This window comes from Lissotriton vulgaris, chromosome 5 (genome assembly GCF_964263255.1).
Source record: "Lissotriton vulgaris chromosome 5, aLisVul1.2, whole genome shotgun sequence".
NCBI lineage: Eukaryota > Metazoa > Chordata > Amphibia > Caudata > Salamandridae > Lissotriton > Lissotriton vulgaris.
The window spans coordinates 553,189,174-553,211,633 of NC_141693.1; the positions used below are offsets into that span (position 1 = coordinate 553,189,174).

General features: G+C 47.8%; 1 protein-coding gene across 1 annotated transcript in view; it reads left to right on the forward strand.

Moving 5' to 3' along the window:
• The window catches only part of LOC147711230 (synaptotagmin-15-like), a 780,145-nt gene that overhangs the window by 234,263 nt on the left and 523,422 nt on the right, over positions 1–22,460 (forward strand). Inside the window, exon 3 of the mRNA XM_086922014.1 lies at positions 3,238–3,380. Coding sequence (XP_086778140.1) covers positions 3,238–3,380 — 143 coding nt within the window. The remainder of the gene's footprint in view (positions 1–3,237; positions 3,381–22,460) is intronic.

The window sequence follows — 22,460 nt, forward strand, 5'->3', positions numbered from 1 at the left end:
AATGCTTCCGGGCAGGTTTTGGTAACTTTTTGCGCCCATGAGTCACAGGTTTGGTCTGTGGTATATGACAATGGTTTTCTAAAAAGTGAAACTCCCCGGTGGGAAAGATGACTGATAGAGGCACGGACTCTGTGATTTAAACAACAGATAGAGTGTTGGCAGGGAAATTTCCACTGTACTACAGTAACGAGAAATATGACGACTGCGCAGTAAACAAGTTTTCCAACTACTGCTTAGTTGGCAAAATCAGACATAACAACAAGACGGAGGGAAGAGAGGGGAGGGGGGAGGAGAGATGCGACACGGCGGGAAGGGGAGGGGGCGGAACGGGGGCGGAGAGGGGAGAGGGGCGAGTTAAATAAACAAAAAAAAAAAGAAGCCGGAGGGAAGAGAGGGGAGGGGGAGGAGAAATGCGACACGGCGGGAAGGGGAGGGGGCGGAACGGGGGGCGGAGAGGGGAGAGAGAGAGTAGGCAAGGGTAAACAAACACGGACGTGCACGCGCCCGTGACTTTTAAGGTCAATGCGCATGCGCATAAGCTTAATGCGCATGCGCATTGACCTTAAAAGTCACGGGCACTGCAAGGAATCGCCACGATTCCTTGCAGTTGGATAAAGAGTGGATGAGCCCCTATAGTCTCGCTTGCTCGATGCGCATGCGCATCGACAGGCGAGACCTAACAAGCCATTATTATGTCTTTCATTTTTCCAAGTGACATAAAACAAACTTGGTTAATTATAAACCTTAACAGAGGTATGCAATAAGAAATCTGCATTTTTTACCTGTATTCAAAAGCAAAAATATACGATTACGATTATTATCATTCATATCATTGTTAATATTTTACCTTTAATATTATGAGTCTAACAGAAGCGAAACAATTTTTTTTAATTGTTCTAGTTATTTCCATGACTGGAAAAAATGTTGTTGGACGGTGCGGAAGTCATCAAACTCCTATCACGATTTTATCCACCACCTATGCAAAATAGGTGGTGGATAAGATTGCAATAGGAATTTGATGACTTCCACATCTTCCAAGTCCCATCGTTATAATTCCAGGTTTGTTTTCACTAGATGACAGAAGGCAAACACAAGGAGATGATGGACGGAGCACTGAAACTTTTCAGACACTTACCCCCAGTCACAGATCTGGGTTGAATCTGTCATCCTTGTTTAGCTCAATTCGCCACTCCAGTTCAGACCCAGCCGTTTGCAAATCAGTCTTGACTCTGCTCCTCATGGGACCAGTCCATCCCGAACTACCAAGGCAGGTCTTCCCTGGACCGGAAAAAAGCATCCTGAGACTGGAATCCAGTTGCAAAGTGAGCGAGGGGCACATGTCTGGGCATTCCCTAGATGGTACAAGCCCTGAATCTTAGTAAAGTTGTAAATACTGATAAATAGACAAATATTCCTTGCAGACCTTTACAACTGTTACCATTTCCAAAGGTGAGAAAAACTTAAAAATTGGAGGCCATATGTCTGTTTGCCCTGACCCTAATTTTGAGGATTGACTCTAGAGTGGACAATCAGCAGTCTTTTGGTTAGTGTAAATGTGCCCCTATACTCTATTCATTTTGTTTTTTAGGTCTGGCTTTAGCCAATACCTTTTGATTTTACTAAAACGTACTAAAATTATATGTATGATATACTTACCTAAAAGGACTTTCAGCAACCTCTGACCATCCATTGTTCTATACTTGTGACATTCACATTTGGATTCTGCCCACTACAGCATACAGCATAGGTCAGCCTACTTTAACTACTGGCTAACTTCACTTTGAGCGATTGCATGTTGTCCTTTCGCAAGGAGCACATCCGCACACAAGGTAGTTCCCTTCAGTGCCAGTGTTTTTGTTTTTACTTAATATTACTTTAGTATTGCCTTTGTTTGTACAGGCTAATGTGATAGCAGGATGCTTTCTACTAGATGACAGCACAGGGCACATTCCATCTTTATCAGTTCCTGCCTCCTGCCAATGCTGTTGTAAATTTTGTTTTGAAGTGCTCATTGTTTTTTCTGACTGCTCCTTTTTCACACCATCCCAGCAGCTCACTTTAACTCTGAATATTAGCTCATGAGGGTGCCCTATCTTTGCAACCCTGCATGTCAATCATTCTTTCCTTCTTTCCTTATTCCTTTCCTTTCTTCATTTATTTCATTCTATGCTTTTTTCTTATCTTCTTTTCTTTCTTTCATTCTTTCTTTCTTTCTTTCTTTCTTTCTTTCTTTCTTTCTTTCTTTCTTTCTTTCTTTCTTTTCTCTTCCTTTAATTCTTTGTTTGTTTCTTTCTTGTCTTCTATCTTTCTTCTATCCTCTTGCCTTCCATGTTTTCTCTTTCTTGTCCGAAGACATGAGCTGGCAACCAATGCCAGACTGACATGCTTTTTTAAGTCTGTGTTAGTCAACACTTTTTATTTAATTTTACTATAATTGTGTGTATAACAGTTACCTATAGGGGTTTTCAGACAGATTTAGTCTATTAGTCTAGGTTTCTGTCGTTCACATTTTTCTTCCACCCACACTAGCATGCATCAAGGGGCAATGTGTCAGCCCACTTCAGCCACTGGCTGACTTCACTATGAGTTCCAGTTCCAGAACAATGACGTTTTACAAAATAACACAAGAATTGTCAAATGTCTGGAGGTCAACACTAGACTATTGGCTTTGATGTGAAAAATCCCTTTGTGCATGCACATAGGCGGTGCGTATATTTGTAACTGTACACCTAATGGCTATCAGTCTGCAATAAAATACATATTAACCGTTACCGAATCGACACAAGTATCCCTAAAAGGTCTACTGTATTCTAAACTATAACAGCCACTGTGTGACATGCGATTCGTGACAAGGGCTATTGCCTGTGAAAAGAAAGAAAAGCAAAGGTATGAACTGTCACTGCAACTAATTCCCAGAGGCCTTGTGTCTTCAGACTATTGTCGAGCAAAAGCTAAGAATGTCTGACGGGTCTTGGTCAGACATGTTCTTATCTTTCCATGGGTTTGTGTGTGAAAGGTTATGCTGTCCCCCCCCCCCCCCCCCCCCACCCCCACACAACCCCTCAATAGGGCTAGCTACGCCACTGCTTTTTTTGCAGTTGTGGGACAAACAGTTTGAGTTTCCAGTTTGCAGCTCCTGGACATGTCCCTTCCGGATTTTTCTGAGTTGTGCTGACATGAATTAAACACATTCTTCTTCTAATAGTTTGTGCTGAACAGTTTTGTTTTTATTCTCAGGAATAAAAGTGTGCCCTTCATTGTACCCCCGAAATTTCACGGGAGAGACTGGGTGGATCTGAAGAACGGAGAGCGGATTCAAGATGACTGTGAGCCCTATGTCGCCCCCGAGATCATGCCACGGTCTTCCTTCCACGCTCTGGGTAAGTAATGTATGTGTGATGTGCCATGTACAAGGCTGTTAGGGTTTCATGACACAGTATAAACATGTGTTACTAAAGTTTTTGGGGCGCTGCAACATCCACCCACTGGTCTTGTAACACAAACTATGAACTTGTGTAATAAAAGAGCACAACAATTTTGCACTATTTTCCTGCTTGAGTATGGTGGATCAAACAGTTTTTCCTCAAGTCAAAACTACAGACAGGTGTTTGTCTTGGGGCAAAAACAAGAAAATGGGGTGTGGAACCATTATTAAACACGTATAACACATTTGTTGGTTGGTTATCATTTTTTTTTTGTAAATATATTTTTATTGCAGGAATTAGTTGTAATTACACATTGGTCAGCGTAAGGCAATCGGTGACAGTAACACCAACGATGAAGTAACAATGATACAAGGCCATTTAGCCCACAACCCGGAGGTCGGGTGGCATTTATGCTGAAACGATGCATGTGGGTCCAGCGGCCTTCTAACTATGACCATTTATAAATTAAAGTTTCACTTCTGCTTTTCTAAAAGAAAGAAAAACTCCCTCCCCCCCTTCCAACTAAACAAAACACTCACAGAGGTCTAATGTCCAGTCATCTAGTGCAATAATTAAACAGTGCATTAGGAAGCTTATGATGCTCTCTCCTCCCTCTGTCCCCCTCCCACCCCCGCCATCGGTGTCCTGGTAGATGTGCATAGAGCGTGTGGTAGGAGACATTTCGCATCCTGACGGGAATACCGTGCCTTTATTGCACTACGGAGACGTAGGCTGCCCATCGGCATCACTATCGGTGTCACTGGTTGTGTTATGATCGCGCAGGGCCTGCACCAATGTCTCCCACGCCTGTGCTGATTCTAGCGCCTTCTCATTCTGCTGCTGCCTCGCTAGCTGATACCGCAGGGTGCTCTCTCCCTCAGCCCATTTAAGAAATTCATTGCGCCATTTAATGCCCGTTGGACCAACTAGTGCCTTCCAGTGTCGAGTTATTTCTCGTTTCGCCAGGATTAGCTCCATGTCAATAAATTTACTGGTAACTTTGTTATTGGGGGTATGAGGAAACCAGTGCAAGATCCCCACCGCAATGTCAAACTGTAGGGACCGCTCTGTAACCCTGTTAAGGGTGTCCCCTATCAACGTCCAATATGAGGACAAAGCGGAGCAGGACCATAGCATGTGCATAAGGTCAGCCCCAATCGTCCGGCATCTTGGGCAGGCCGCCGTGTCAGAGGCGAAGTATTTTTGTATCTTCTCCGGGGTCAGGTAGGCGCGGTGCAATATGTAAAAGTGGACCAATTGGAACCGAGCGTTACGCGTGCTCTTCCAGGCCCGGCGCATCAGCTGGGCCCACGTGGTCTCCGGGATGTCCCTCCCTATGTCTGCCTCCCACCGGGTCATGAGTGTGTCCAATGGAGGCAACCGCTCGTTGATCATCCAGGAGTACAAGCACGTTACAGCTTTGATCGTTCCCGCCGCCATCATGACATGCCGCTGACGTCTGTGGTTCCTCAAAACCATTCTGCCAGTGCGCTTGGAGTGCCCTCGTGACCGCCGCATGGAGCAAGAAGTCACCCCGGGGGATGTCAAAGCGGTTCAGGAGCACCTGTAAAGGCAGCAGCACTCCATCCTCATAGAGGTCACCTATGATCTGTATGCCCGCGTCCTCCCAAACCCGTACTTGTGACCAATCGCCACCATGTGGCAATGCAGTGAGCATCCCAAGTGGGATTTCTGGGGCGTAGGGGTGTTTCATTACCGACTTGCGTTGCACCCGGTTCCAGCACGATCTAATAGTGCGTTCCTCCTGTGTGAGGTCCCTCAGAGCCAACCTCTGTTGCAGTGCAATATAGGATAGAACGTGTCTGGGTATGCCCAGCCCCCGCTCCTCCTCTGGGCCTCGAAACACCAGTGCTATCTCCTGGGTGTAGGTCTGCAGTTGGGCGGCCAAGTAATATGTTTCAAAGTCGGGTACAGCTAACCCCCCCTCCGCTTTAGGTCTCATTAGAGTCTTAAGCGCAACTCTACGGCGGCCCGATCCCCAGAGGAATGCAACGAGCAGTGAGCTCAAGTTCCGGAAGACGGCCGGTGGAATCCAGACCGGAAGCGTCCTGAAGTAATATAGTAGCCGAGGAAGCGCCACCATCTTCAGGAGTGCTATACGTCCTGCCACCGATAGCGGCAGGGTGGCCCAGAAGGACATGCTACCTTTTAGTGCCCGGACGCATCAGGAAATGTTGCCCTCTAGGATGTCAGCAGGGCTGTGATAGACGTAAACCCCCCAAATATTTGCCCTAGGACTGTCGGGTTGGGGCTCTCCCCCACGAACCAGGAACAAGCAAGTTTTCGCCCAGTTCACCCTGAGGCCCGATATCTCACCGAAAGCAGTGAGTACTGTGTAGGCACCGGCCAAGGCATCTCCAGCATCCTCTAGGAAAAGCAACAGGTCGTCAGCATAGAGGGAAATGTACTGTCGCCCTGACAAGGTCCACAATCCTCTTTAATAGGCCCCGGTGCGAATCGACAGCGCCAGGGGTTCCACCGCGAGCGCAAAGAGCAGCGGGGATAGTGAGCAGCCCTGCCTCGTACCTCGCTCCACTGGGTACTGTTGGGAAATCAGCGGGCCTGATCTTACCCTAGCCATCGCCGAGGAATATAGCACCTCAGTCCAGCGCAGGAACACCTCCCCCAGCTCAAAGCAACCAAGCACTCTACGGAGTTAGTCCCACTCTAAGCTGTCAAAAGTCTTCTCCAGGTCAATTGAGAGGATCATGGGTTGGGGGGCCTCGCCGTGGTCCTCCTCCAGCAGGTGGAGCAAACAACGGATGTTCATCGTAGTATTTCGCTTGGGGATGAAACCCGCCTGGTCTTTATGCACTAGGGAGCCCATGTGACCCAACAATCTCGAGGCCAGGATGCTGCTTAAAATCTTATAATCAACCGTAAGCATCGAGAGCGGCCTGTAAGACGCCGGGTTGTTGCTTTCCTTATTGGGTTTGAGCAGGGGGACCACCAGGGCCTCACGCATTGAACCCGGAAGGCGCCCCAGATGCTTCGCCTCCCTGTAGACTATCAAAAGCCGCGGGGCCAGGAGGTCAATGTAGGTGGAGTAGAACTCCACTGGAAGTCCGTCCAGGCCTGGGGTTTTGTTCCGTGCCATCTTTTTTATGGCGCTGCGGATCTCCCCCAGCTCCACGTCTCTCCCCAGTTCCTTCGCCTGTTCAGGCTCCAGAGCGGGGATAGGTAAATCCTGTAAGAAGTCATCAATGGGGGAAGTGTCCGGTGACATCCTACTTCGGTACAATTCTTCATAGTAGCTCAGAAAACAACTAAGGATTTCGGGTTGGGTATAAACCTCTATGCCCTCCGCATCCCGCATAACTACCGTGGGAGAGGTGCGCCTCGTAGGGTTAGCCAGCCAAGCCAGGAGCGCTCCCGATTTATCACCCTCAGCGAGCGACGTAGTCAGATAAGCCTTGTAGTCGAAACTACGTAGCCTTTCAACTTCAAAGGCTACAGCTTCCTTCGCCGCCGCAGTCTGTTGTTGAAGCTCCGGGCGGGCGGGACAGAGGAGCTCCATCTCGCGGAGTTTCCGATCTGCTTTACTAAGGTCTTCTAGAAGGACCGGTCGCATCCCCACCTTCTTCGTTATGCAATAGCCCCTAATTACCACTTTAAATGCATCCCATTCCGTGGCCCTTGCACCAGTCGTACCCTCGTTCTCCGCGAAATACGCGGCGATTCTGTCTTCCAGTTCACTCCGGAACACCAGATCTTCTAGTGTCTCGGGGCGTAGCCTCCAAGTCGGAACACAGGGGGTACCCGGGAGCCACCTAAAGTCGGCCAGTAGAGGGTTGTGGTCGGAGATAGTCCTCGCTAAATATTCAGACCTCGCGGCCATGGAAACTAGTTCCGCCGATCCCAAGAACCCATCCACCGCACATGCAGTTCGTGCATGCCGGAGAAGTGGGAGTAGTCTCGGGCATGCGGGTGCTGGGCTCGCCAGATGTCCGTCAGTCCCCATTTAGTCTGCCATTCCAGTCTACCCTTGGCTACCCGGTGGGTTGGTGAGTCCGGAAGGGGAGGGTGAGATCTGTCGAGATCAATGTCCACCACCGAGTTGAAATCCCCCCCGATCAAAAGAGGCCCGATCGATAGTGGGCCAGAGAGCCCGACAGTGCCGCAAAAAAGGCCAGCTGGTCCACGTTAGGCGCATAAATGCTGCATATGTTCAGATCCTTTCCCCCCAGTTTGCCAGCTATGGCCATAAACCTCCCCTCCGGATCCACAGTTTGTTTAGTTACCTTCACGAGAACCCCGGCCCGCACCCAGATCAACGCGCCCCTAGCATAAGCTGAGTATGTGGTGTTGTATAACTGCCCTCTCCACCTATGCTGCAACGCTAATCCCTCTGTCTTCGTGAGGTGTGTCTCTTGTAGGAGTGCAATCTGTACTCCCCTACGCACCAGGTAAGCGTGGACCTTATGTCGCCTGGACATGGAATGCAGCCGCGCACATTCCAGGTTATGCACTTCAAAGTGGATAGATCAGCCATTGTCCCATGGTACCTCTCCAAGTCTCCCCCAGCAATGCTCAAGTACAGGTAAACACAGCGAATGCCCCGCACCGATGGCGTGCCTCCCCCCAAACAATAACAAAACAACCCCGGATCACAACCCCCCCCACCCTCCCCAGAACAGGTCCCAAATAGTGCCATCTAGTTCCCATCCAAACTGCACCCGCAAAAGAACCCAAAACTATCCTGACGGTAGCCACTGCAGGTGTGCCTTAAGGGCAAAGTGGGGGTTGAGCGTCAATAGGGGGTCTCCGCACCTCAAAGCTACCGAAGTGCGATCGAGCCCTGAGTTATGAGGGCTGAAAATAGGCTTGCCCCCAACCCACCCCACATCCAGTCACCCAACAGTTCCCACAAAGACTCATCCCCCCCCACCGCCTCCCCCTCCATTGAAACCGGCTCACCCGAGATCACCCGTCCCATCGAGCAGGCCCTCTGCTGTCTCTGGGGTTATCACAGGGAGGTTCACACTATCAGTCTCAGAGTCCTCCGTGTCAGTGTGGCCCCCATCTCCGCCCAGCTCCGAGTCTTCAATTATAGGTCCGCCTTGGGAGCCTGACATACTGGATACCATCTCCAGCACCCCCCGCCGTTCCGCTGTAGTCTCCACTGTCGAGGGTCGGCCAAGTCTGCCTCGGCGATTCCGGATCCTCTTAGACCTCCGCTGTAGGCCTACCTCTGAGGTAGTCGAGAAGGAGGACCCAGGGCCATTCTTGCCAGCTCTGTACAGTTCAAGCCAACTGCACGCGTCATCCGGGATATCGAAGAATTTGGTTGTGCCATCCAGGATGATGCGGAGCCTCGCCGGAAATAGCAAAGAATACTGAATGCTCTCACTTCTCAGTTCTCGTTTGATCGCTAAGAAGGAGGCTCGCCTCCGCTGGGTCTCATAAGTGTAGTCTGAAAAATGTTCACCCTACTATTTGCCACCTGGTATGGTCCATTTTGTCTGGCGGCATTGAGGAGCAAATCTCTGTCGCAGAAATGTAGTTGCCGCGCCACCACCGGACGTGGGGGTCGGCCCAGTTGCGGCGGCCTAGATGGCACCCTGTGCGCCCGTTCTAGGGTGTAAAAGGAGGAAAGCCCCTCTGGTGCCACCACAGACCTGAGCCAGTCCTCCAAGTAGGCCACCATGTCACCACCTTCGATTTTTTTCCGGCAGGCCCACCACACAGATGTTGTTCCTTCTATTGCGCCCTTCCGCGTCCTCTGCTCTTCTCTCCAGAGCATCTATGCGGGTCAAAGCGTCCTTCATGGCGGCAGCTAAAGTTTTTTGCGCAGGTTACAAGATTCCCACCGAGCACTCCACTTCCTTGACTCTGTCCGAGAGCTTACCGCGGTCCGCCCTGAGCAGGCCCAGGCTCGTTGCGACCTGGGCAATGTCCTGTTGGTGGGCCGACAGCATATCAGTGATCGCCGCCAGGATCCTGTCGAGTTGTTGCTGGAGGTGTGGACTCCCCGACATCTCCGGATCCAAACGATCTTCTTTATCAGGCGCCTCCACGTCCGAGGCGGCCTGAGTGCCACCCTTAGCACTCTTCGGCTTCACCATGGCGGCCGCGGTTCAAGGACCCGTGTCGATGCGGACCACCAATCGGTCTCCGGTGTGGTGGCTGGAGATATCACGACTGCTCGTAAGCCAGGCGCACAGAACTGGGTGCTCGCCCAAGCGGGTTCATCCGACCACAGAGAGTATAGGAAGTCAGTGATAACTGCCAGTGGGTCTTCGCAGGCTCGGCGAGGTCGCCGGGATCAGGCAGCAATGGAGTCCGTCGTTGATGCCACTTGGCGCGGACACCAAACAAACCGTCTCCCCTGCCAGGCCGCAGTTGCAATGGGCCGGGCGAAGGCCGACAGCACTTCCCCTGGAAGCAAAAGGGCGGAAGGGGGTGGAGAAGGGTCACTATCAGGTAGTAGTGCACAGCCGGGGTCTTCGATCTCCTTGAGACACCGTCACCCAAAGCGGAAAACACACGCATGGTAGTGGTGTCCAAATATACCACTATAAGCAACCAATTTCGCAAAATGATTTTGAAACACTGGCCACTGTTAAGCACTGAACCTGACTTTCAGAACATTTTTTCACAAACTCCAATCTTTGCTTACACTCAAGGACGCAATCTGAAAGAAATACTCACAAAGCCTAGTGATCAAACAGATGCCCAAACATATAAATGTCTCATGCCATGTCACAATTGCAGTAACTGCAACAACGTCATAACTGGAAATTACACAAATCATCCCATGAAAGGAAATAAAGTGAAACTGAAGATTAATGCCACATGCAATTCTTCCAACGTAATCTACATGCTCAAATGCCCATGTGGTTCTTGTTACATAGGCCACATGGAAAGAAAAATACGCACACGCATTTTGGAGCACAAAAGCAACATCCGGACAAAAAACATTAAGTCAACAGTAGCAGCACACTTCACGGAAAACCATCACAGTGTGGCACAATTGAAATACTGGGTTTTGGAACAAGTGAAACCATCCAGACACAACAAAAACACCTTATTGAAACGAGAAAACTACTGGATCCGCTACATGGCGACGATGCAGCCGCATGGACTAAATGATAGGATGGAATTCCTATGTTATTTGTAATAATTCTCCTGAGATGAATTATATATTGGGACTGTAGCTCTTACATCGATATGTAAATACTATGAATGTTATATTTTTTTGTATATATTTTTGTATATATTTTGTTGTATATATATTCTTCCATCACCAGGCACCTTATTCTTCACACAGGTTGTAGTCCTTGTTTTATATTTCACGTATCACACATCATATTGCATCTATTTGCAGTCCGTCCTTTGAACACTCACTATTTCACCATTTCAAAATGGCGCCCGTAACCGCAGGCCAGTCCATCCTTTATGTTCACATTAACCAACACTCCGGGCTAACAGCGTTTACTTTCACCAGCACCCGGTAGTCCGACAATGCGGAACGTCTAACTACAACCTAGTAAGTACCTCTGAATGGGGGACACGTTATCCTCGGATCGTAAAGATTCATGTTTTAATCGGATGCGTGCACAATTCATATTTTCAGACTCACGGAAGATAAACGCTACAGAATGCAGTGAGTCTATGCGGACTTGGTTTCCGCCGGTCATACACGGGGATTATTGGTTTCATTCTGCTGCCTAACACTGTGGCTTTTTTACTATGGAAACACTCTTTTCTGACACCCTTGTTTTAACACGGGTCGGGCACTATCAGAATCAGAATATATCGGCACTACCGGCACAATTAGTCACATTTGGAATCTTATCTACTTTGAGCACTTCTTTCAGCGTAATCAATCACGTTTATCAGCGCCCACATCATTCAACCCCAGGCCCAATAACCATGATTGTTGTTTTTTATATGCATTTAAGTATCATGACACCTAGGTTAAGAGCCACTTCATTCTTTCTTTTTTCGTAGAGTTGTCCCCTGACGAATGGCTGAAGGATAGCCCGAAATGCATTGGGATACATAATTTGCCTTTTATGCATTGGACAGAGATGTAAACACGTTAATACATGAAAGCAATGTGTTGAAATTTGACACCGAACTTGCAACAAAAAAAGTGATTGAATTAACTTTATTAAAAACAGACAAATGAACAAGACTGTTTCAGTCTCTTGAGCAGTGCAAGGAGGAGTCTTCCCCATGGCGGGGACAGCATCATAATAGTCTACACCGTCACCTTTGTCACCAATTGCAGGCCTTTCCGACCACCAAGTTGGGCCTCCGTGGATACTGTGACTAGTCCGAGCTCCGTCAGCCACTCTCGCTGCCCCCGGGATCCGGTCAGGGCTCAGAACTCTTCCAGTGTGGTTCAAGTGGGCCCACACGCTGCCGATTCCAAGGACCAAGATGGTGGCGGTCAGTGTCGTCTTGGGTAGGACGAGGTGTCGGGCCTCTCCCCCTTTCCTCCACGGCTTCGCGGCCTGTTCAGGGCTCGGCTGTGCGGCGGTCTCGATGGACACCGCTTGGGAAGTTCACTGGGGTTTCCAGCCGCTCAGGCAATCGGCATTGGCGTCGTTCCTCCAGAAGGGGAAGGAAGAAGGAGGTGTCCCCGGAGTCGCCGGTCTCTCTGGGTCCACGGGCCGCTTCAGGACCACGGAGATGGATCGGGCGCCATCTTGAGCTCCGCGCCGCTCGCCCCGTGGGCTCTCGTTCACCTCGATCGGGTCTCGCTGCAGGACTCCAAAGTCGCCCCCCGCTTCAGCACCCGCAGCACTCAACGATCTGGGGGTCGGGGTGCCCGTATCGCCCGGGGATCAGGATTAATGGCGGCTCGATCGCGGAGCCGAGCGCTCAGGTGACCTCCACCATCGGAGCTCAAGCCACGCCCCCTGTTGCTTGATTATCATGTTACATATATCTGTAGAGTTGTTTTTTTTAATTTCTGTATGAGGGTGGATACCTGACTATGGTTACCCCAGATTATTTGCCTTGTGTTTAGCTGGTTTGCGACTTAGTTGGCCTGGAACCCTGCTAATCAGGGCCCCAGGCTATCTGCTCTCTCTGTAAAATGGATGCTGCTGCCACAGACACAAGTCTGACCTCCTACTGCTGACCGAAACTTGGCAGGGGAGGCCTGGACAAAAGGTTTCCTGTCACAGGGAGGTGCTACACCTCCCCAGACAGGAAATAGTGGATTGTAGCAGGGAGGGTTGAAAGAAACTAGACACTGCCTGGGGAGCAAAAGGCTTCCCATGCATAATCCAGTCAAACTGGTTCTGGGGAACTCCAGCCCCAGTCCTGCCGCGAAACTGGACAAAGGGAAAGGGGTGTAACCACCCCCTTCCTGGGTCCCACCCATAGGAGGGACCTAGCAGATAGTCCAGCCGACAGATTTGGAATAAAGGTGGGAGCAGTGCAAACGCACATCAGATTATTCTGACTGAAACTTTGATACATAACTCTGGACCCTTCAACATCCCACTCGACGTGGAAGACTGAAGAATCTCCCTCGTGGTCAAGGAGTGACCACCCTGTGTAAACAGGCACCATCCAGTGCCTCACTGTTTGCTTTGTTGCAGTTCCCGCCAGAACTCGAGCAACAGAGATAAACAAGACCCAGCGTTCCTGCCTTCCAACAGCCTGATCCACAGTCCCAGCAAGTCTGAGACCCGTGGAGGCGACCTGAAGCGTGGGGCCAGCCATCTTGGAAAACCACAAAGTGCTGACCGTGCAGCTCCCTCGACGCTGTGCATTGGGGTTTAAGAAGCCTCAGCCCCGAGCAGCTTTTGAACCAAAGCTCACCCCTCTACACTCAACGAGTGCTGCGTGGGGCCCTTTTGCATCTTTCTGCTTGACGCGTTGGTCCAGTCGGTTGCCCGTTGGCTAGCGGCCCCAGTACCGAGGAACCTTTGAATTTACACTGCTGGTCTGGTTGTTCCAGACTGGCCCTCGCTCCCCTGAAAAGGAGCATCCGCTCTGACCTTGCTGGTCCGAGTAAGAAGTGATCTTCGAATCCTGCGTGGGTTGCCTTTGCCAAGGCTTGTCAGCTCCTATCCGGAAGCCGACACCGCCGACAGCGAGAGCCTTTGTGGGACAACTTGTGATCCACTCCTGGATAGCCTCGGTGCCCCAGAGTCCACGTGGCAGCGGAGACAAGCTTCTCAACAACCACCTGATTGAGCCCGACATTGCCTGGTTCCTTCCTGGTTCCACCCTGGTCACTGCTGAGTGACCCAGACTCTGTCCCCTCTGCTTTCAGGTACTCTACATCTTCGATCCACCCTTGGATCCAACCGGACACTTCTCTTCTGGACGCCTGCAGCATCTTCATCTCCAGGCACTATCGAACTGCGTGACGAAACCCGACACACTTTGGCACCTATGCACCCGCTGCCTGTGGGTGAGGTAACTCATGAACGCCGGTGCTCCTGTATTGGTATACACCTCTAGTGTCTAAATCTAAAGTTTGGTAATTCTAGTCCAGTCGGAAGACTCCTAAAACTGTAACTCAATAACTTTTATGCATCATTGACTTTGCATTGGTGCATGCGTGTGCTTTTAGCGCTGCACCGAGTCCCGCAGGCTTTTCCCGACTTCATCACTGCAAGTCCAGAATAGCCCCAGCGATTCCCAAGGCCCCAGGCCTTACCACTGTTTGATTAGTGATACTTATACCACTATTTTAGTATATGGTTTGAGTGGCCCCCGAGCCTCATCCATAATTGTGCAACTTTCATATGTTTTACTGTGCTTTTGTTTAAATGATTGTGCTTCTAGACTCATAAAGAGTATAGAGGATTATTCAGAGAATAAATACATATATTTTTATAATATATAACTTGTGTGGTGTCCTTTCATTTGATATTACAGGATTGTATTTGGTAAAACAGCTGGCTTCACATGCCCTCTTGAGTTTAGCCTGAAGGCTGCTTAGTCCATGCTACCCCTAGGATAGCTTGTCTATAAGGTTGACTTACAACCACCACCATAAGGGATTGTTTGGACTGATACAAGGTGCCCCCAGAATTGGAGACATCATATATCAGGCCAACTTTCCACAATTTCCGAGAATTTTATTGAGATTTTTGCATGAAACAGACATAAACCAAACAAAGGATAAAACAACCAAATACAGAGAAGGCATACTTTGCACGAGGTGTCTGGAAAAACCCAAGATTGCACAAGAAAAAAGTAAATCATACATGAAACACACCTGGCAGAGGAGGATCAGTAGCGTAGGATTGTGATAAAACACTTGCATTACAAGTGACTATGTTATGACATTATAAAGAAATAACGTTCCTAATGTGAGATATACAGACATACTTAAGAACGTACCACAGTTGCATAAGAAAGCAGTTAAAGACACAATATAAAGAAAATGGCTCATAGATCGTGAATTATTGCAGGAGCGTGGGAGCAAGATGGACATGAGCGCACTGCTTAGAGTACCCTAAGGGGAGGTAGCAAATATTTGGCTGACAAGTGGAGGAGGTAGTATGGTGTATATTGAGGGTGCGGACTCATGGGAGTTTAATGTTAGGGAAGTAAGTGTTAAATTTCTCCCATAAAGGTCTATTTTGTGGTTTCCAGTGGGAGTACTGTAAGGTAACGTTGTCAGCGCCTCTTATATGTGTAATGCAGTTAAACCAGAACTTGAAGGAGGTGGCCGCAAAGGATTTCAACTTGGTAGGGATGGACCTACATACTGCTGTTAGTAGAATATCTAGTAGTAGAGCATCGTTAGGGCAGGTTAGGCAAGGATCAAGAAACCCCATACTGATAGTTTCGCGTTTAATCTGTAAGTCAAAGAGTGACAATAGAAACCCAAATACTCTGCCCTAAAATGTATTGATAGTGCTGCAGGAGGAGAGCATGTGGTAAATAGCCAGTTTCTCTATCACAATTCCAACAAGATGAGTCATCCTAAAGTCTAACTTTATGGAGGCGTGAAGATATCCTAAACATGTCTATGCAGGAGCCAGAACTTAGATTGGGAGAGTGCTGGTATTATATTATGAGTAACGACCGGTTTCCAAATAGAGTTCCAGTTCTCTTAGCATATAGAGTTATTTTTGTTTCTTTTTGTTGTATGCCCAGGTTTAAACGTGTGGAGGTTGGTTGTAATAATTTATAGAAGTGAAGACCTGGTGACCCAATCTGTTGGCAACAACAATCAATTTAGGAAGGGAGTGGTCTTGGGAAAGTGGATTGGCCTCAGATATACAGGATTAAAGTTTATAAAAATCGTAAAAATCCACGTTTTCTAGGTTGAATTGAATCAATAGTTCTCTAAAGGAAAGTGGGTTGGTTTTTGGGCCTTATTGTGACAAAGTGGATCCCTTTAGAGCAGAGGTCTTCAAAATTTTGGCTGCTGAGACCCCCCTGTCAAAATGTTGAGGTGTAAGGACCCCCTCCTGACAAACATTTCTAAACCTGTAGGCAGGGCTACTGGAATTATGAGGCAGTTGAGGACCAAATTAAGCGACAGGCTACACTAAATTGTGTGGGAAGAAAATGTAAATTATGTTATAAGATGAAGGGGGCGCTAGATGGTGCACAGCGGAATGGCTGCCTCCTGAGACAGCTCCGCCGGCCAGGTTACAGAAACTGCTGTAAATAGCGGATAGCGAGTACCTAACCGGCATCGGGAGGAATAAATAGGTGTCGGAAAGTGCAGCGGACATAATGAGCGGGCCCCGCTGGAAGTAAAACCCATGCTGTGTTTTAAAATCGGGTGAGAAATTCTGCAGGGCTGGAGATTTGTGCTTATCAAGATGGTGGAGACCCGAGGGGCAAACAGCTGAACGTACAGTTGTTCCAGAGAGGCTAAGGGCAAAGTCAGTGCACAGCGCGAGTAGCCCCACGTGCCTAACTGGCAACGAGATGCAATCTGCCTGACTAAAAAGGCTAGAAAGGGCGCTGAAGTTTGAATGGGACCGCAAACAGAAACGGCGCGAAATCGAGGTACAAGATGGCGGCGCCCATGGAAAGAAATGTGTGAAATGTGTGAATAAGTCAGAAGGATTAGAAGCGAGGTCCCGGCGCAACAACGTCCGAATTGCGGGACTTCCGGAGACAACAAATACTGGTAAGATGGAGAGCTATGTGGAAGATTTGATACAGAATATTTTTGGTACAGAGCACTTGTCCACAGTATTTATCGTCGAACGGACTCACAGATCCCTTGCGCCAAGACCAAAACCAAGGGCGACGCCACGACCTATAGTCGCATGCCTTCTAAACTATAGGGACAGAGATGTTATACTGAAACTAGCGAGAGAGAGAAGAAGACCATCGAATATCAGGGCAATAAACTGGAGTTCTATCCAGACTTCACAATGAATGTCCAAATAGCACGTAAGGAATTTGCACCTGCGAAACAGAAACTCCGAGAATTGGGAATTGAATATGCGATGCTGTGCCCTGCCCGACTGAGGATCTCAAAGGAGGGTAAAACTGTGATATGTCAGACACCAAAAGAAGCGCAGGACTACATTAAAAAACTTGGACAACGGCGACGAGACCAACGAAGGGTTGAACAACAGCGGTACTCGGATTGAGCACACACCGCTAAAAAGGGGAATATCAGTCATTCCTCCAGCTGCCACAACAAGATACTGAGATGCCTTATGGATAGTTCCCAAAAAGATGCAGAGGACACACACAAGGTGGTATATGGTGGATCATACCACGCATTATTGACTGCTGCATGATTCGGCAATGGCCCATCTGAAGTACAAGAGGAGGACATAGAAAGGCCACCATGGTTCCGGACAGTTACACACTGAGTGAGTAGTACTGGGATAAGGAGAAATGACTGTGGCCCGAAGGTCTTGTGTGTACAGACACACAGGTAATGCAGTTGGGCCTGCGTAGAACATATATATATCGGGCCACTAACTTGTTCCGGCGCTTTGTAAAAGTTTAAACAGACACCAGTACGCCTAAAAAGTTTGAGGTATGGGCACTGTTTGTTAGCCGGTGCTCCACTGAAACAGTAATACGGGGTCAAGTGAATTTTTTTTTCTTTGGAGTTTTGATTAAAAATAAGGTGTACTGGACACAGAATTAGGTGACCCGGTCCACTGAAAGTAACATTGTATCGCTATGTGAAATTTAGTTGGTTATGGCATTACTATTGTTAACCTGGCCACATCCAACATGTTGGATGAAGTTGTGTGACCTGGGTGGACCCCCCCAACAGGGTGTTCCCCTACCACAGTTATGACAAGTTGTATGTTCTCAGAAGGGAGTGTCTTTGGCATGATTGGGATGCTAAAGTGGGTGGGGGGTGGAAGGGGGGTATAGGGGGGTTTGTATTGAACTCCTGCATTTAAGAAACACTGCCATAATCCAAGGGGTGTGCAAACATGGTATTAATAATCTAATGCTATTGTGCATAAGTTGTAAAGGTTGTACGCAACACATAAAGGTGAACAGGTATGTGAGATGGCTCTGGAAATGCTGAGGAACTAATGTCAGACAAATTACGATTAATAACCTGGAATGTACGGGGTCTCAAAAATCCAAAGAAAATACGGCAAATACCGGCCTACTTCACGAGGCTCCACATTGACATTGCATTTATACAAGAGACGCATATTGACCCCAGTACATCGACTCATATAGGACATAGGTGGACGGAATCTGTACACGGGGCTGCATACTCATCATACTCGAGAGGGGTCCTTATACTAATCCGAAAAGGTTTAGACTTCAAAGTAGAACAAGGGGCGATATGTAGCAGTAACAGGCACACTTAGAGGGCAGAGACTTAAATTACTTAACATTTACGCACCAAACACGGACGACCCGGACTTCTATCATGCAATCTGGCTGAAAATAAACGACCTCCCGGAAGTCCCAGTAGTGTGGGGAGGTGACTTCAACATTGCACTGAATGATGTAATTGATCGATCACCATCGTCGGCAGAAACGCACAGACACGCTTTAAAAAAGCTGCAAGATAGTATGCAGGATAAACACCTAACAGACCTCTGGAGAATGAGACACCCGACGCAATTAGGGACAACAGCGGCACATGGCAGTTGGTCTAGAATAGATTACTGGTTAGGACCCTCAGATGTGTCACAGTGGGTAGATTCTATAACTCATCTACCCTGAACCCTATCGGATCATAACCTGGTGGTACTAACAATCAAACTACTGAATTATGTACCCCCTCTGTTTAGTTGGAGATTTAATGGGAAGGCATTACTAGACCCACGATACAAGGAGACGATTAGGAAAGCAATCATAGACTATTTTGAGCTAAATGCACCCACCACAGATGACCCCGGGCTACTATGGGAAGCTTTCAAAGCTACCATTAGGGGGATTTGCATAAGCATGAATGCGGGAATATTAAGTGACTTGCGACAACAACTAACACAACATGAAGCCAAAATACGAGATCTGGAACGCAAGTATGAACAAACACAAAATCCCACCATATTAGGGAAAATCAGGACAGTGATATTTGAATACCAAATAAGTGCAGACGAGGAACTTTGATACGTCACTAAACGCCATATAGCAAGAAGTTACGGAGAGGGAGGCAGGCCGGGTGCGGTGTTGGCACCCAAAATATGTGCGAAGAAGCCACCTCCAGTGGTACAAGCAGTTAGGGACGCGGGGGAGAGTTGAGACATGACACATAGGGAATACTGAGAGAATTTATGCACACATTTGGGAAGCTATACACAGCAGAGGTAACTGCGACAGCTGTGGAAATTGCGCAGTATTGCGACGACATAGCCATTGTTTGGCTCTCTGATGCACAGAGGAAGTTCCCCTCCTTGCCCATAATGGTGGAGGAGGTCACTGAGATTATTCAAACACTGCCCAATGGAAAAGCGCCAGGACCTGACAGGTACACTGGGGAGTTCTATAAAGCCTTCGTGGACCTACTAGCACCGCACATAGTAGCAATGCTAGGGGACGCTCATGAGAAAATGTTGTTGCCATAAACATTAAGAAAAGCTATGATCCTAGCGCTCCTAAAGCCGGACAAAGACCCGGAATATTGCGAATCATATAGGCCCCTATCTCTAATCAATGTAGACACTAAAATATTATCTAAATTATTGGCTAACAGGCTTCAGCACCTGATGACTAAATTAGTCCTACCCGATCAATCAGGTTTTATTCCAACGCGATCAACGTTTTCAAAACACCAGAACTCTATTTGCGGTATCGCACTACCTGACCCCCTCTACCAAGGCAGCAGCTGTATTGTTGGATGCTGCTAAAGCATTTGACACCATAGCGTGGACTTACCTACACACGATATTACATAGAATAGGTTTTCCTCCAGTGTTCCTCCAGTGGGTAAAACTACTGTACACTGCACCCACTGCACGCATACGAATAAGTAAATACATTTCAGAGGCAATTCCCATAGAAAGGGGCACTAGGCAGGGATGCCCTCTGTCCCCCCTACTATTTGCCATAGCGCTGGAGCGGCTGGCCTGTAAGTTAAGACAGGGACACCACTACTCAGTGTTACAATTGCCGCAGAGACCACTACACATATCATTGTATGCAGATGATATGTTGTTATACGTGAGAGACCCTGCGGTAAATCTAAACCCATTGCTGAGGGAATATGGTAAATTCGGACGACAATCAGGTCTCAGAATCAACTGGGCTAAATCATTGATTCTACCACTCACTGACTCTACACAACACTTTCAAACGGATTATCCGCTAGACTGGCAATCTAAACCTGTGAGATACTTAGGAGTGTGGTTCCATAGAGACCCCGAAGTAGATGTCCGCACAAATTATGGAAGAGTAGTCACAGCCCTAGAAGTGAAAATAGAAAGAGGGATCCAGCTGCCTCTCTCGTTGGCCGATCGGTTGGCGATCGTGAAAATGGTGATCCTGCCAAAAATACTGTATTTATTCAACAATATACCAATTAAACCCCCTATGGCAGTGTTCCGTAGATTAACTTCTATGACGCTGAAACTGATTTGGGCTGGAAAAACGGCTCAAATTGATCTACATACACTGACATTACCATTCGCATGTGGTGGTTTCAAGGTCCCTGATTTCTTCCTGTATTATTTATGCACATTACTGGTACCACAAAGTCCCTTTTCTCACACATGTGGCAATGGAAGAGGGTGATGCGTTGCCCATCCCATTAGATACAACAATAACGCACAAGCGACCCCCACTACATAAACAAGACATAAGAACCATAGACGCAATCAAAGAAGCTTGGAGACTGATGGGTCAAAAGACGAATAAGCTTCCAATATATGCCCCTGGACTACCGCTTCATTACCACCCGGACATCTCAGTAACGCAGGAAAAGGTGGGGATGGAGCTACTTAAGCAAGTGGGAATAGATTCGATGGGGGACCTGTATCAAGATGGTGTATTTAAGACACTAGAGGATATATCCTATGTGCATAATCAAACAATGCTTTTTAAATTCACATACTTCATATTGCAAAGGGCGATAAAGACACTTTACCCGACTTACCCAAACGAACCGCAAACATTGATGACCCTACAACTACTACTCACAACGCCCGAACCTAAACACTTAGTTTCCAAACTATATGTGGAACTGCAGGCCGAAATAGGGACCACAGCACACAAGGCAATACAGAGGCGGAACAGTTGTTTGGACACACCGCTAACTGAGGAAGAGTGGTCCACAGCGGGCATAATAACGGGGTTACTGACGCCAAATGGAAACTTACGCATGATACATATTAAATACTTGCACCAAACATACCACACGCCGAAGAGGTTACACAGATTTGGCCTACGAACTGACTCCAGATGCCAGAGGTGTGGAACTGAAGAGGCAGATTTTATACATCTTGCTTTATATTGTACAGGGGTAGCGGAGTATTGGCTAAAAGTGACGACCATGTTGGGAGATATGGTAGGAGCCCAGATAGAATGCAATATTCGAACATGTCTATTGGGGTTATTGCCAGAAATCTGTGCTTTAAAACGTAAATTTTGCGTGATAGCCCGCCTCATGGCTAAACGTAGAATATCGATAGGTTGGGGTAGTAAAATGGTGCCACAGGTCAAACAATGGATACAAGACTTGGTCTATTGCAAGGACACTTTGAAGACATATGAAGAGAAACTGCCAATGAGATCGCGCACCAGAGACTACTGGCAGTATCTAATAACCTATCTAACTGAAACCAGTGTTCAACTGTAACATACACCAGTTATAGCAAAAAATTTATTCATGATAATGTACAAGTGCATGCACTGATGTAGGAGGAGTGTTGTAATGCAGTGGAATTGTTAAAGTTTGTTTGTAACACATGTTTGACACAGGCTGTCATTGTTAAAATATTGAAATGCCAATAAAAAAAAATGATGTTATGTGATGCCGCGTATTTTGGATTAGCATTGCTTCATTAGTTTGAAATTAATTTATTACTACACACAGTAACACTGAGGAAAGATTTCACCCCATCAGTACTTGTTTATATCCAAAATACAACAATTAACGTCAGAAAGATTTCTAATCAACCTTGGTGAAGGGCCTTCCACTCTGCAGGAATACGTGCTGCCACATTAGAAGCTCACCTGGCCCTGGCCGGGAGCAGCAGGGGTCCCTTAAAAACCTGGCGGACTTGTGGAGAGTTAAGCAATTTACCCATGCCGCTTTCCTCTCACCCCCTCCCTTTCATCCCTCTCTCCTCTCCCAACCCTGGATCCCTCTCTCAATTTTCAGGCCATTTTCTATCACCCCTTTTTACAACTTGTGAACTCTCCCCATTCAACCTCTCACTTCACCTTTAATCACCTCTTGCCATTCTGTCTTTTCACTGCCCTCATCTCTAACGCTCTCTCGCATTTATCTCATGGCCTGTCTGGCCCGCCACCTCCCGTGCCCTTCAGCACTTCTCTTTCACCTCATCTCTCCATTCAACTTTTTGTCTATTTGTATCTTACACCTCTCCAGTCCCCCATTCATCTTTCACATCTCCCCTTTGTTCTAACAGAAGCCCTCACCTTTGGCTCACACTCACTTCTTGCGTG